The sequence below is a fragment of the Rhinatrema bivittatum genome, chromosome 15, assembly GCF_901001135.1.
Source record: "Rhinatrema bivittatum chromosome 15, aRhiBiv1.1, whole genome shotgun sequence".
Taxonomy (NCBI): Eukaryota; Metazoa; Chordata; class Amphibia; order Gymnophiona; family Rhinatrematidae; genus Rhinatrema; species Rhinatrema bivittatum.
Window position 1 is genome coordinate 68,695,014 of NC_042629.1, and position 14,492 is coordinate 68,709,505.

At 41.7% G+C, this 14,492-nt stretch overlaps 1 protein-coding gene across 8 annotated transcripts in view; it reads left to right on the forward strand.

Annotated features, from left to right (window-relative positions):
- Positions 1–14,492, forward strand: part of ACOT7 (acyl-CoA thioesterase 7) — a 142,419-nt gene that overhangs the window by 50,321 nt on the left and 77,606 nt on the right. For 5 of the 8 annotated variants that reach the window (XM_029579041.1, XM_029579043.1, XM_029579044.1 and 2 more), the window contains exons 5-7: positions 1,538–1,573; positions 4,708–4,819; positions 12,976–13,062. In XM_029579041.1, the coding sequence (XP_029434901.1) occupies positions 1,538–1,573; positions 4,708–4,819; positions 12,976–13,062 (235 nt within the window). The remainder of the gene's footprint in view (positions 1–1,537; positions 1,574–4,707; positions 4,820–12,975; positions 13,063–14,492) is intronic. The other 3 variants (XM_029579040.1, XM_029579039.1, XM_029579042.1) reach the window with 3 other exon arrangements.

Consider the following 14,492-nt stretch of genomic DNA (forward strand, 5'->3'; position numbering starts at 1 on the left):
GTGCATAATTGCCAGCGAATGTTCCAGTTCCTCCTGCAGAATTTGCCCTTCAGCCGCTGCAGGAAACTCGGGACTGTACATGTAAGTACTGCTAGGAGGCGTTTATATGCACCCAGCCTTCTGCACCTTGGAGGAGAGACAGGCAGACCCCTTCTGCTGTTTTCTTTTGATGCACCAGTGAGAAAACGAGTGTCTGTAACGGGACCTACTAAACGGATAGTTTTGTTACAGCTCAAAGACAGCTTGTTTCCTGACAAAAAGAAATGTCTTTAAGCCCCACTGGGATGACTGACAAGGAAAAAAGACTGTAAAAAGTATCACACATTCCAGCTTGATCCTTGGAGTGTGTCTAGGCTATAATCTCATGTTTAAATTCACTGTATTGTCATTTAAAGAGAGAACTTAGCTGTGCTGCTTTAAAACTTCGCTCAGAGCAGGAGCATTGAAAGACCATTAGCTGCACAAATTACTGCTTAGAAAAGTATAATTTATTTATTTATTTATTTATAGGTTTTTATATACCGATAGCCGTTTGCACATCGTATCGGTTTACAGATAACTAAAACTTTTTGACAGTGTCATTATACAGAACTTTTGGCACTGCCATTACATAGAACAGTAAACTTTGCATACAAGAAATAAACATCAACAAACAGTAACTGGGTAACTATTTACAGGGAACGAAGGTTCCTCAATTGGAAGCAGATGAGGGAAAATTAACAAGAACACATAGTGACGGTAGTACGTGGAAAGCATTGTAATCAAATCAAGAGGTCATAGGGGAGAAGGTAATTGAGAGATAAAGACAGCAGAAGCACATTGTAAAAGGTGATACTGTGTAGAACCGTACATGCGTGTTTAAGGTTTTCTGAATGAGTCTCTCCTTGTGGCTAAGAACAGGCTCTTTGTCCTTTGGAGTCACTGTATCTACTCATTGCTTGCCATTCACTGGACAAGGGAAAGGAAATATCTGCCAAGGCCAGCTTCCTGTCCCCAGCACCGAATTCCCTTAATATGCTCAACCTCTGTCAGCCAGGAGACAAAAGGACTCATGTCAAAAGTATCTTTTTTTGCACCAGTGGGTTCCCCTAGAAACGTAATGGGCATTTTTTTTTTTTTTATAAATCTCATGTGGATTTTTACACCAGAAACAAACTGGCATAAATCTTTCAATAAATCAGTCCCCCGGTGTCTCTTTGGTGCCGTGCCAGTGGACTGTGTCAAAGAAAATAATTTTGAGGAGGGCCCTTGGTGACTTATATAACAATGGAAAGACAAATGCAAAAGAATATTAACTGGACGTGATTTTCCTCTTTGTGCTACGATCACTCCATTTCTTACCAGCTTTGCGTTCCAGCTTCAGGCCCTTGGAATGGGAAGTGGCTCCATGGTCTGTTGCCAATAGCCCCAGTGTATGAAAGCGTAGTGTTTGACTTGTAATGGGGATTCCCAGCGAAAACCTCCTAATGGGTCTTCTTATCTCGGATCTTGCAGTGCGAACAGAATGCTTTAATAAATCTATTTTCTCTTATTCCAGGCGTTCTCAACCCTGGTCCTCGAGGGCCTCAGACAGGTCTGGTTTTCAGAGTCACCACAATATGCACACTTAACCTGCTTCTTAGACCAAATCTATTCTCTAACGCGCTCTCTCTGGCTATAACGTAGCCCGAATACACCTCTTACTCGCAGAAGTACTTACTGTGCACAGCGTTAACTTTAAAAATAAAATGTTTGCATCTGAAACTGCGCTTCAGATGTGATTGTACTTGGCAGTGTTTTGCATTGGAATTGACTTTTTACAACACCATGCACGAGATGTACAATCAGGCTTTTGTGCACACATCTGATATATAGTGTTTGACTATACATCCTTTGCATGCAGTGGCCAATTTTAATTTTCTCTTTTCATCTACTGATATGATGAGGAAAATGTTTGAATTTGGCTTAGGGGCCGGGGGAGGTTACAGTAAGACTGGGACACTGCAGCTTCTAACAAAACTGCATGGATTCCATGTATTGTATGTATTTGCATAGGTAAACTAGAAGCAACACGGTTTGACAGTTTAATTAAAAGCCTTGTTCTTCTTCAGCTTTGGAATCAAATTATAGAAATAGCATACTGTTTGCAAATTCTGTTTCTTCAACCTTGAACCTTTTTGTTGGCCTTATAATTGCTACAACATGTACTCATCCTGATTTATTTTTTTTAACTTGGCGTTTATGAGTGCGTGTTCTGTATCACGTGGCATACCGATGCAAAAATGTCTGCCATGATTGGAATATACATGTGATATAACATGAAAAATTCATCTTTGCTCAAATGAGTCCTTTCTGCTGTATGCACATGGTACTTCTGTCTAAGAGTGCTTGCTCTACGTTATTTGACAAAAATGACTAGTGTGAGTCTTATGTGTGCGCGAACTCGGGAACGATTTTGTGTTTATAAGGTGATATGATAGGAAGAGTTCAGAGCAAACAGGAATGTGATGAAAGAGCAAGACTGCTTACAAACATGCTGAGAATCCCTAAAAATGTTAGATAGAGATTAATTTGGCCCTTGGTGCTCTGCGTCTTCAAGAACTTTGGTTGATAGAAGCGTCTTTAGGGAGGGATGTGTGGTCGTCTAAAATGATATAGAAACCACCAAAGGCATTTGTTGTTTCTTGTCATGTTCCAATCCAAAACAACACAAAAAGACGCATATTTATTTCGCTTTCTGTGTTTTAGTGCACGCTAAAACGCAGACATCAAATAAAACAGTAAAAGGAAAATGAAATGAACAACTCATTGTAAATTATACAATTAATTTTTTTTTTTTTTTTTTTTTTTGAAAACTTTACCTTCTACAGGTTTATACACCATGTTAAAGTTACTATCTTTTCTTCTTCTTACTCCCAGTTGCATGTTTCCTTGTTTATTGTAACTGCATTTATAATATGTATATTACATATTTGTTCTTGGTTCCGGTTATTACCCCATTGTTTATTGTAAACCGGCTTGATGTGATGTTATCACGATTGCCGGTATAGAAAAAATTAAAATAAATAAATAAAATAAATGAAACAAAAGTTTTATCCCGGGCACACCCCTATCTTTTGGACACTGTGAAACAGTGATAGAATCAGTTGCATGGGTGATAGGTTTTCAGTGTTTGGGTAGTTTATCTTTATTATCTTTCTTTTTCCATCCAGTATAATGGCCCTGTTGATTTGGATCCCGTTCTTACCTGAGGACGTGAAGCGTCCAAGGCTGGATCCTGCCTCTCCTTGCTCCTCCCCCTCCACACACACAGGTGTGGCACTTCCATGCTGTGCCTGCATCCACTGAAAAAGAGACCTAAACTTGCCTTTTTGGCCAAGCTGTAGACCTAGCCTCAGTGATTTTGCTGGTAAATCAGTGTTTTAGCCCCGGAAATGGCTTGATATAAAGTTGCCCGCCCAATATGCGGGTAAGGTTACGTGCATGTGTCTTGTTCGCGTGTAAGTTTACCGGACTGTGTGGAGGTGTTCCCGGGGAGGGGTTTTCACTTAGGCCACATATGTATGGATCTTCAAAGGAATGCGTGCAAACTTGCACGGCAAATTTTTGCACACCAAATGGCATGTGTAGCTTTACTTTCGGTGGGTTCATTTTCAAAAGGAATTTACATGGATAGTTCCATTTGAAAATTGGTATAAGCTATGTGCCTATTCACTGCATAGGTTAGGCACACTGTTACAAAATTACCTTCCCTATATATGGTACTTTGAGTCCATCGATAATGTTTCACAGTGATGAGAGAGTGAAATCCATGAAGATTATTTGAACCATGGGCTTGCGATGAGATGTGGTACATTGTTGTGAGATTTGTTAAGTGTAGTTGCATGGCCCTGCTGGAAATTCATCAATGACATGGCAAACTTATTTACAAAAAATGGCAGTTTTGCCAGATATTTGTTAAAAAGCAGGTTTTCATAGTGGTTTCCCAAAAAGTATTATATTCAGACTGAAACCAGGGGGGCAGAATTTTGTTTCTGATCAATAATTAAAACACTAATGGGAGAATTTTCAAAAGAGTTAGGCACGTAAATGTAACATCCGATTGTAGCAATTTTCAAAAGCTATTTACCCTATTTACATATGTGGCCTATGGACAATTCAATGGCATATATTGTAGCAATTTTTAAAAGTCCACTTACATGGGTAAAGTGCATTTACACATGTAAATTCCAGTTATAAGCATCTCAACGCTTAGAAAAATCAGGCCCTAAGACATTAGCAGGAAATCAAGTCAAAATAATAAATAAATTCATTGGGTTTCATAGAGCTATATGGTCTTTCCACGTGTTGGTTGCAAGAAATCAACAACATTTCAGTTGTGATTGGAGGGTCTTTACTCTCTGATTAGTACGGATTGATTTACCCAAATGCAAGCTTTTTGCAGTAGTTTGGTTTTCATTTCAAATGGATTGTGTCTAAATTGCAAACAGCCATCACCGAAGCCAAGAATTGTCATGGAGAGTGAACCAAACGTCTGTGTCGTTCAGTTTGAGCACCCCATCAAGAGTAACACTTTACTGATTGCATAAATACCATAATTAACACCCTAATAGCGCTACTAATGTTTCTGTTCAGCTTTTACCTCAAGGTGTAAGGGACAGCAGCTTTCGGCCTGTCAGAATATTTGGTGTACTGAAGGTACTTTTTATTTTTTTATTTCCTTCTTAGTATGAGAGCCAAGAGCAAGAAAATGAAGGGAGAAAACGGTATGAAGCTCAAAAACTAGAACGACTGGAAACCAAACAGAGAAACGATGTTATTCTGCCCACCGTTAATACAGGTGAACACCCATTCATTAGCACGCTTTAATTAAAAACAGTAATTAAAGTTTCCCCTTATAAACCCAAGAGAAATCTTTTGAAACAGCATTGCTTCAGATGTGCCCCATTAAAAATAGAGTCCCCTAAGATATTTGAACACCCAAAGAAGAACTGGTTGATGGGTTAAAGCACATAGGATGTTTTTGTAGACGTAGGAAAGAAGCGAAGCATTGGCTGCTAAGTCTCTCATATTCAGAAGATAAAATGAACATGTGCGGAAAAAAGGTTAATAGAAAAATCAATGTTATTTATTGGACTAATTTAATATAATTCTGGGGCAACAATGAAATAAGCCATGGGGCTTTCAGATCTGCAGGACAGGTCCATTGCACCCCTGGGCCTGGAGATTGCCTTCTCCTTGAATAGATTTCAGGAGCTACACTCTCATCATCAGATCAAAGCAAAAGATGCCAGAAAAGGTGATACCTTTTTGTTGGGCTAACTTAATACATTTCTTGACTAGCTTTCAGGAGCTGCCCTTCCTTCATCAAGTCATTTTGTTTTGAGCTGTTTAGGGGGTTCAGCTCCCAAAAAGCCAGTTAAGTATATTAAAGTTAATCTAATGAAAAGGTATCACTGAATATTTTTCTGTATTGACTTTTATTTCCACGCGTAGCTTTCGAGTGTAGTAGCCCAGGCCTGAGAGATGGTGCTCAGTGGGAAGGAATATCTCCTTAGAACCTAAGAATTGCTGTGCTGGGTCAGATCAAGGTCCATCTTCTCTCTGACAGTGTCCAATCCAGGTCCCAAGTACCTGGCAGAGTCCATAAAGTAGATCTAATGCCTGTTACTCATGCCCAGAGATATCAGTGGCTTTCTTTAGTCTGCCTGGCTAATAAATGTGTTATGGACTTTTCCTCCAGCAGCTCGTCTAAACCTCTCTTAAACCCCACTACGCTCATCGCCTTTATGACCTCTGGCAGCAGATTCCACAGTTTGCGCTGAGTACTTTTTACGATTTGTTTTAAATCTTTTCTTTCCACTGGATATTCTCCAAAGTATCAGATGCTGGATGGTGCGCTGTGCATGAGGACAGAACAGGGTTTGTAATGGGCCTAACCAGTGGTAGAAGATCTTTCATTCTGTATTGTTCAATCAGTGTTTTACTGATCTGTCCTGTTTATAGCTTTCTGTCCGTCTGCCACTTTCTCCCTAAAAATGATTTAGCAAAAGCCTAGTGCAAACTCTGGTGTTTTGCTTTTCATCTGCCTCAAAATTTCCCTTCCTTTTCCAAAAAAAACTGAGATTATGAAAGATGATTGTGAAGTCCAAGGGCCAAGCCTTCACGTAGCGCTGTGTCCTCTCTAAAATGAAATAGAGCTCTCAATTTTGGAGAGCAGTGTTAAGTTGGGGCTATCTACGTGAGCAGGTGTAAAAAGAAACGAAAAATATTTTGAAATAGAAGCCAAATGTTTTATGCTTTAGAATTAATTCTTTCCTTTTCTTTAGTTAGCGTGGGTTAATTTTGGTTAAGCTTCAAACGTGGTGAGCGGGGTGTGCGGCAGCTAAGACACTGGTTGCTTAGCAACAGATCACAGGGGAAAAATGAGTTTCTCTGATCTGAAACTCATGCATTCATGTATTTTATCCAAAAAAAGAAAATTAAACTGATTATTTGTATTTACTCAGCATTGCATGCATATGAAAAAGCAGCGCTGTCGGGGAAGGGAGATGGAATTGGCGATCCCTTACTTTTTGGAAGGGCCTCTCGCTCCTGCAGGTGCGCTTTGCCCGGCACTTGCCAGCTGACCCTACTTCCTCTTCTTCCCTGCAGGAGCTGCCGCCGCCCGCGTGGAGATGGGAGCGAGGCGCTAAAGAGCCACCTCCCTCCCTCTCCCACTGGTTTGGGATCACACGGGGAGCCCTCCCCCGGCTCCTCACTCTCTCTGTGGGTGACTCATCCTGGGCCCCACACCTCCCTCTGCAAAAGAGTGAGGAAGTCCGTAGTTAATGAAAGATTCTTAAACATTGCATTTCTGTCCTCTCAATTTGGCATCAGCATTTGTTTTAGGTGACATCTGTTATATATTTGGTTCAAACTGTTAATAGGGATTTCATAATGGACATAGATTGTTAATTCCCTTAATTTCTTTGCCGACACGTACCCCTGGAAATATATTGCTTTAAGTGCTGAAGCCTGTCCCCGGAATTTTCTCTTATATTTGCAGAAAGGAAATGTGTATCGGCCTTGGGGATGGTAACAGCAAATTGTTCATAAGTGGCGTTTGAAATGGCATTGCTTTGCTTTCAGCAGGAAGGTTTTTCAAGTAACACGTTTAGACATCGGACTTCTACGTATGTCTCCTCGGGTCCCTAAGCAATGCCGCTCAGAGTCTCAAGATTATGGTGTCGGACTTTTGTCTTCGTGCCCTGAAACCGCCACCTTTTTATAACATTTGACTTAATTGCTTGCTGTGGTAAATACCCGTTGATTCCCTTTGCAGAAGCTCTTCCTATGACAATTATTATTGCAACGTCCCAACTGTTTTGTATGGTAGGACTGGGAAAAGGGGAAAATAAAAACATTTCATGTGGCTGGCCTCCCCAGGAGATTGTACTTTGAGTCGTAGGACATGCTGGGCCTGATTTATCAAGATCTTTTCCCATAGACACAGAAAGAGAGAAAAGACTTAGTGAATCAGGTCCGGTAAAAGTCATGTTAGCCATAAAACATCCATAAAGTAATTTTGAAAGGAGAAAAACATAAGATCTTATTTTGTCTTGTTTACACAATCTTTCATTTGTTTTTATCCTATGTGCTTCAGACAGACAAGCTCATGGTAAGATGAATATTCTAATGAATGAATAACGGACGTAATGCATGAGCATCGTAACTTTACTGATGCAAAGCCACAGAAAGAAGAGTACTTGTATATCGTGCCATTATTTCATAAGGATTTTGTGGGTTATGTACCTGAGAAGAGTGGTTTTCCTCTCAATGGTAGACTCATTGATCATGCCTGTTCAATACAGTATGTGTATAGTTTATATTTCTCCCAAGGTACATATCCTCCAGAAGGTTAGACTTCGTGGTTGATGCCCTGTGCCGCTGAGGAGGAGATTGGTGGTCATGACTCAGGATTCTGCTGCTTTAACAGCCCGGGCTAGGAGTGGCAGTGGAACCCTGAGCCCTGAGATAGGGGTAGAGCCAACGAAGGCTCTTGCAGCAAGCGGTTAGTTACTGACCAAGGGATAGCATTGAGTGTACTCATGTGTCGCGCTGTCCCAGCCAGAGGAAATTGCAGCAGTCCTTGGAGTCCTTGCCTTATATCTGGAAGGGGATATGGGATACAGTAGGAAAACTTATTGCAGGCCATGCCAGAGACAGTCCATGCAGATAGAGTAAGGAAAGACACCCTGCAAGGCAGGATAAGTAAAAGTATTTTCCCAGCAATCTGTTCTGAAAGCTTCATTACTTGAGGTGCAAGCTGATAAGAAACCTGCCTCAGTGCAGCCCATGGCTGACTCTATTGCTCTGAAAGGAGCACTTCAGAGAACATTAGTTATTGTCTGCTGTCCTTAGTCTGCATAGGCTTTATCAGTGTTGTCCAGATTTGACTTCACTGTTGTTCCATCTGTGAATTTAGCATGCAGGATTTGCTGTATTTTCTGTTAAGCTTTAGTTATTTCTGGGCTTGTTTATGAAGCAGAATCTTTGTGGGCTGTGATGTCTTTTATTAGATCAATAAAAAAAAAGTTGTGCTAGTGCATAACTTATTGGGATCACTTAGAGTAATCTGTGTTAACTGGAGTAACTTGCACAGCGCTGCAGTTACTACCCTTAAGAGAAGGCATTGGGGTAACCTGCACGGAGTGGCAGTTACTGCCCATAACAGAAGGCATAAGGGTAATCTGCATGGAGCGGCAGTTACTGCCCATAACAGAAGGCATGGGGGTAACCTGCACGGAGCGGCAGTTACTACCCTTAACAGAAGGCATAAGGGTAATCTGCACAGAGCAGCAGTTACTGCCCATAACAGAAGGCATGGGGGTAACCTGCACGGAGCGGCAGTTACTGCCCTTAACAGAAGGCATTGGGGTAACCTGCACGGAGTGGCAGTTACTGCCCATAACAGAAGGCATAAGGGTAATCTGCATGGAGCGGCAGTTACTGCCCATAACAGAAGGCATGGGGGTAACCTGCACGGAGCGGCAGTTACTGCCCTTAACAGAAGGCATTGGGGTAACCTGCACGGAGTGGCAGTTACTGCCCATAACAGAAGGCATAAGGGTAATCTGCATGGAGTGGCAGTTACTGCCTGTAACAGAAGATATGGAGATGACCTGCACGGAGCGGCAGTTACTACCCTAAAAAAATAAAATTTTGCTGAGCAGACTGGATGGACCACTTGGGTCTTTTTCTGCCAACATTTACTGTGTATCTATGAGGGTAAGTTTCAAAGAACAGCACGCGGCCCCATATACCTGCATATATGGCTGCATGAAGATCTACAAAAGTATTTTCTAACCCACGTGTAACAGATAATGTGTGTATTATATAACACACGTATGTTTGCTTATGCTTTGAAAGTGAATATTTCAATACACGAACATATGTACTTTTCCTTCCATTTATAAAATCACATGCATGTATATTTTACACGTGAAAAAAGTAGGACTTGCTTATGTAAAATCAAGTTTTTGTGTGGAAGTAGATATATTGTGAAACTTGCGCACGTAACTGAAATTATCAGCGTTCCAATTCCTCCACCAGTTCACCCACTCCTTCTCCAAGGCTCTTCTGATTCTTCAGCCTGAACTCCACTCAGACACAGGTCTGATTCAATTATGCAAGATAATTAGCAGCTCTAAAAATTACACTACCAAGTCGACAAACGTACGTGCGTATGTGTCTTCTAAAATAGCAACTTATGCATGTAACTGTCGGCCCTGTCCCCTTTTTTCCTGTAATTACACATAAAGTAGGCGTGTACTTTCTCTGTGTATAAAATAGCGAGTATGCGAGTACACGCTACTTCCGCGTGCAGATGCTAATTCTATGTGCGTAAGTACTTTGAAAATTCACCGCCATATGTGCAGCATCTTGTTTTGTTGGTTCAGCCCTGAAAGACTCCCAATTTTCTTGAAGACTGAGACAGATAGTAGAACTCTTCTCTGAAGCAGAAAAATCTAAGGTTGACATCTTTTCTTATTAATTGGCTTGTCCACGGTGTCTTCCAGAGTATTAAAGTGGCTGAGTGATTAGGCATGACCGGAGGGGAGGGTTTGCTAAGGCTCGGTGCTGCATGGTGATGCCTCTTCTGTGATTAATGGCTGCTTCTTGGTGTCCTCTATGGGAGCCGGAGCTTCCAGCACCATCTCTAGGATACTGAGTTAAAGACTGCAGTGCTCCACTGAAATAATTCTGAAAGGTTGCTTGTAGGTTGATTAATAAGTATGTTCGCTAGTGTGGACTTGGAATAGATGCGGTGGTTTATTGGTAGCAATGCAACAGTTGCAAAACTTCTTGTGAGCTCTTCAAGAAAAACCGAATAATCGTAAACTCAAATTCTCTCAGTGAGGCAAAGAGTTTTTGTTGAGCAAAAGAAAGCAAATCGTAAAATGGGACTGGTCCTCTGCTAGGGTGAAAAATGACTGAAAACTAAATTTAGCCCTAACAGAGCATCTTAAAATATGTTCAGCTTCTAGTTCTGTTGAGAAAGAGGGAGAGTGAGAATCGTTCTGAGGTCTGAAAGAGAAGACAAAGCAACAGCAATGAACGGTCAATAAAATTCCAGGTGAGAAAACAATGGAGCCCTGGAAGTGACTGAAATGCAAGCCCACTGCTTGTAGGAAGACGTTGGGCTTGCTGTTTTCCTCCGTAGATAACAGAATGGGGAAAAAAAACGTCTTCGTAAATCACACGAATCAAAAAAGGAAGACAGGGCAAACAACTGGAAAATAAAATGTGGAAAACTCCTTCCTGTGTGTGGCATCCCTAGAGCTGGTGAGCACGTCTAGGGCACAGGGTGGCCATTGATATGAGGATAGCTGGAAGATCTTGTCGTTGCTGCACCATTAAGCCTTCCAGGTCAAATCAGAACATTGAAATCCCTCTCAAACTGGTTCTAAATTAGAAGAAGGCTCTGTTTTAGATTGGTTTCACTTTAAAAGCACAGCAGGAGATATGTATCAAAGTGAGGATCTCCCTCCCAAAATAAATAAATAAATAAAGACAAGAAAGGGAACTTCCTCCTCGGCATGGCTTAGAGACCTCACTGCGCCTTTTTTTTTTTAGCACACAAGTGCGCTGCGTGTCATGATGCCTGCGTTAGGAGGGCAGCTTGCAATTGCCCCTGTAACTGGAGAGTAACCTGCGCACACTTATTGTGCCCGCTCTATAAGTAACTTTCAGCTGGCTTAAAGTAAGCGCGTACAAGGGGCGCGTGTCCTCCGGTCCTGCTAATTGTGTGGGCGGCCAGTCCTGGAGGAGGGGAAAGAGTACGCGTACATTTCAAAATGAAACGTGCCTCTTTCCTTTCCAGACCAATCCCCCTCCTCCTCCTCCTCAGCTGCCTCTTTTTTAATCCGGTTAAAAGTGCGCATTATTTCGGAAGCCCGTGTCTATCACGCGGGATTTGCTTCCATAATCCTCCCCAGGAGCTTCAGGCAGCCATGCCAGGTAGGTAGAGCTTCTACCCGGCCCCCTCCCCTAGCCTCCCTCCCCCCCCCCCCCCAAATCTAATCTGCCTTACCTTTTTTGTTGTTGTTGTTTAAGTTGCTGCTCCTCCGGAGCAGAAGCAACTTGCGCGCGCTGGCCAGCTGCCGGCACGCGCTTACCCGGGCACAGCGGCAAACGGCCACTGACCCAGCGCCTCCAGCCCCGCCCCGGACCGCCCCCTTTTCAGGCCCCGGCACTTAATCGCGTACCGGGGTTTGCGCGGGTGGCCGGGCCCGTTTGAAAATTGGCCCAGCGGGATTTACGGGCGCCGGGGTTTTAAAAAAAATGCCTTTTAGTTTTCAAGACTTAGTAAAACAAAACACAGCCCAAAGTTTATGCAAAGCATAACTAAATAGATGGGCAGTATATAACCAGAAAGGGATTAAAATTTCAAGTTCTCCTTTTATGAATGCTGACGGTCTCCATTTGGTAACCAGTAATATAAGATAAAACCTGTTTTTCTGTCTCGTGGCTGGGTATTCTGGATCCAGCATTGATTCAGTATATTTCACTTTTCATTGTGTTTGTACAGGCTCCTGATTGGAGGGCCACCATCAGCTACGCTTAACTAGAGCTCGTCCTCTCAATTCCAAAAAATGCATCTGTTTGGTGTGATTGAGCTAGGGAGCAAGTTAAAAAGTAATCAGAAGAATGATTAATAAAGACATTTAAGAAAAGACCCAGGGCCAATGTGCTCCTGCAGACCCCTTCATGTAGTGATGAGCAGCATTCCTGCCCTGCTGTCCCTCCTGATGGGTGTAGGCCGGTGGCGGGACTTACAGGGAGTAAGGTGCAGGGGGGGGAGGACGGAGGACAGGGTTATGGAAGGAGTTTTTGGTGGGGGTTGGGGAACACCTTCCTCAACCCTGAATTTGACATTTTATCCAGAATAGACGGGACCACAGTCGTCCTGGATAATGCATGTTCTGGAAAATGGAATTGTAGGAAGCGAAGCAGTTTTTGAATAACTGAAGTTTTTCTGCATAATGGATTAGGGACTGAGGATTGCCATGTTTTTCAGATAATGTTTCCAGTTAATGGATCCTCGGGGATAATCTCTTCCCCCTTCCTTTAATTATTTCTAGAGAGGATGGGACCTGAAAGGACCATTGGATCTTGGCTGTTCTGTGCTATATGTCTGATTCTGTTTGTATTGTCCCAAGCAAGTTAGGAACAATAGACAGCAGTGATAAAATAATAAGAGGTATAGCACCGACACTTGTTTTATATTTGAGAAAACCATCCGCTGCATAATCTACCAACAGTAATCATAGTTCCTTGTAAGAAAGCTATCATTAAGGGTCTCGTTTATGACGGCTTGTTTCCCATCCTTTGTCTGTAGGAAGAAAGCTTAATAAATCCGGCCCTAAATTCCTTTTGCACTAGAATCTCTGTCAGGTGTTCGTTCTGTCTTAAATGACATGATTGTAATATCTCTTACTTATTTAATTCTAGAACCATATACTGTTGGCATTAGCCAGTCAAGCCTGATCCATCTGGTGGGACCATCAGACTGTACTCTTCAAGGCTTTGTACACGGAGGTATGCCCTTGCCTTTATTTTAAGGTTCTTCATTTTCAGATTTCAAGCAAAGTGTCGCCTCATGGTTTCTCTTGCCAGGTGCTGTACATTTTTAAGCCAAATGAAAATACAGCCTTGCCGGTGGCATCAGCATTACACAGGGTGCACAATTCACCTTTCAGTAGGAGATGTTTATCCCTTGCATCTTCAGCATCACTCCAAGCTCCACCAGCTTAACTTTAGTTTAGTTTTACCTTTGAGGGTGTGCGTGATAAACATCACTTAACGACATTACAGTGATCAGAAAAGTATTTGTATTGATTTGAACCCGATTTTAAGGTTTTACCTACAAATGTATAAATTAGATAGGAGTACTTGCAAAATATAAAGAATTATGTTCAGGTGGACATTATTGCACCCTTATTTTTTCCTTCAAGTGTCTCTCAGTCTCTCAGGAGTGCTTTCCTAGTTATTTTTTTATCTGTGTTTCAGAATTGGAATCAGAGGTATGAATATTTCAAGTAGTTAATGAGTAATACATAGCATGTGTTTCTGATATTGCAAATTCTTTATAACACCTTAAACTCTTAGCTAAAATGAGAGTGTGAGATTGTTAAAAGTGGAACAAGGCATCGGCTAGAAACACAAAAATGCTTGTCCTAGAATTTTTCAATTTTTCAATGCTAATGAATTTCACAGATTGTTTGTATTTTGACACCACTAAAACCAGGCTATATTTAGACAAGGGCTGAAAAAATGAAAAGCTGTGATTCTGTTAGACCTTCCTGCTATCGTTTCCAGTTGCCGTGGGTACAGAAAAATGGTTCAGGGGGCAGAGGTTTGAAAGTTGGGAACAATGGCGCCAGTCTTCAAGGTCTGACTGTAACTGTTGGTACTGATCATCCTCTGCAGTTCATCAACTGTGCTACTTCTCTTGAAACTTTAACGAGAGAAAAGGGCAGCTATTCTCTTTGTGATCTTGAGAGCCAGGTAAGATTCTGCAAACAACCGGGCAGATAGGATTGGTCTTTAAGGTTAATTTTCAAAGGATTTAGGTTCATAACTTTGGAAGTAAGGCTCCTAAATGACTCTTTCGAAAGTTTATTGGACTGAGTCCCTAAATTTAGGTGCCTGGCGAAACTAGGCACCTATGTTTGGGACCTTAAAAAGTGGATGGCTACGGAGGTGGGGTTAGGGTGGGGAAAATAAGTTAGGTAATTAGCGCCTGTTGTGAACAGAATTTGGAAATATGGTGGGTTATATATTCTTGTAAATAATAAATAAATAGCACTGATCTTTAGCAATAAACACCTAAATCTAGGCAAATGGCTATCAGATCTAAATTTAGTCTTCTAAATTTAGGTAACTTTTCAGTTGAAAATGTGGGCTTCTTTCTGCTGAAAATAGGTGACTCAGCTTTTTTTTTAATATCAGCCTCTATGTGATAGTAC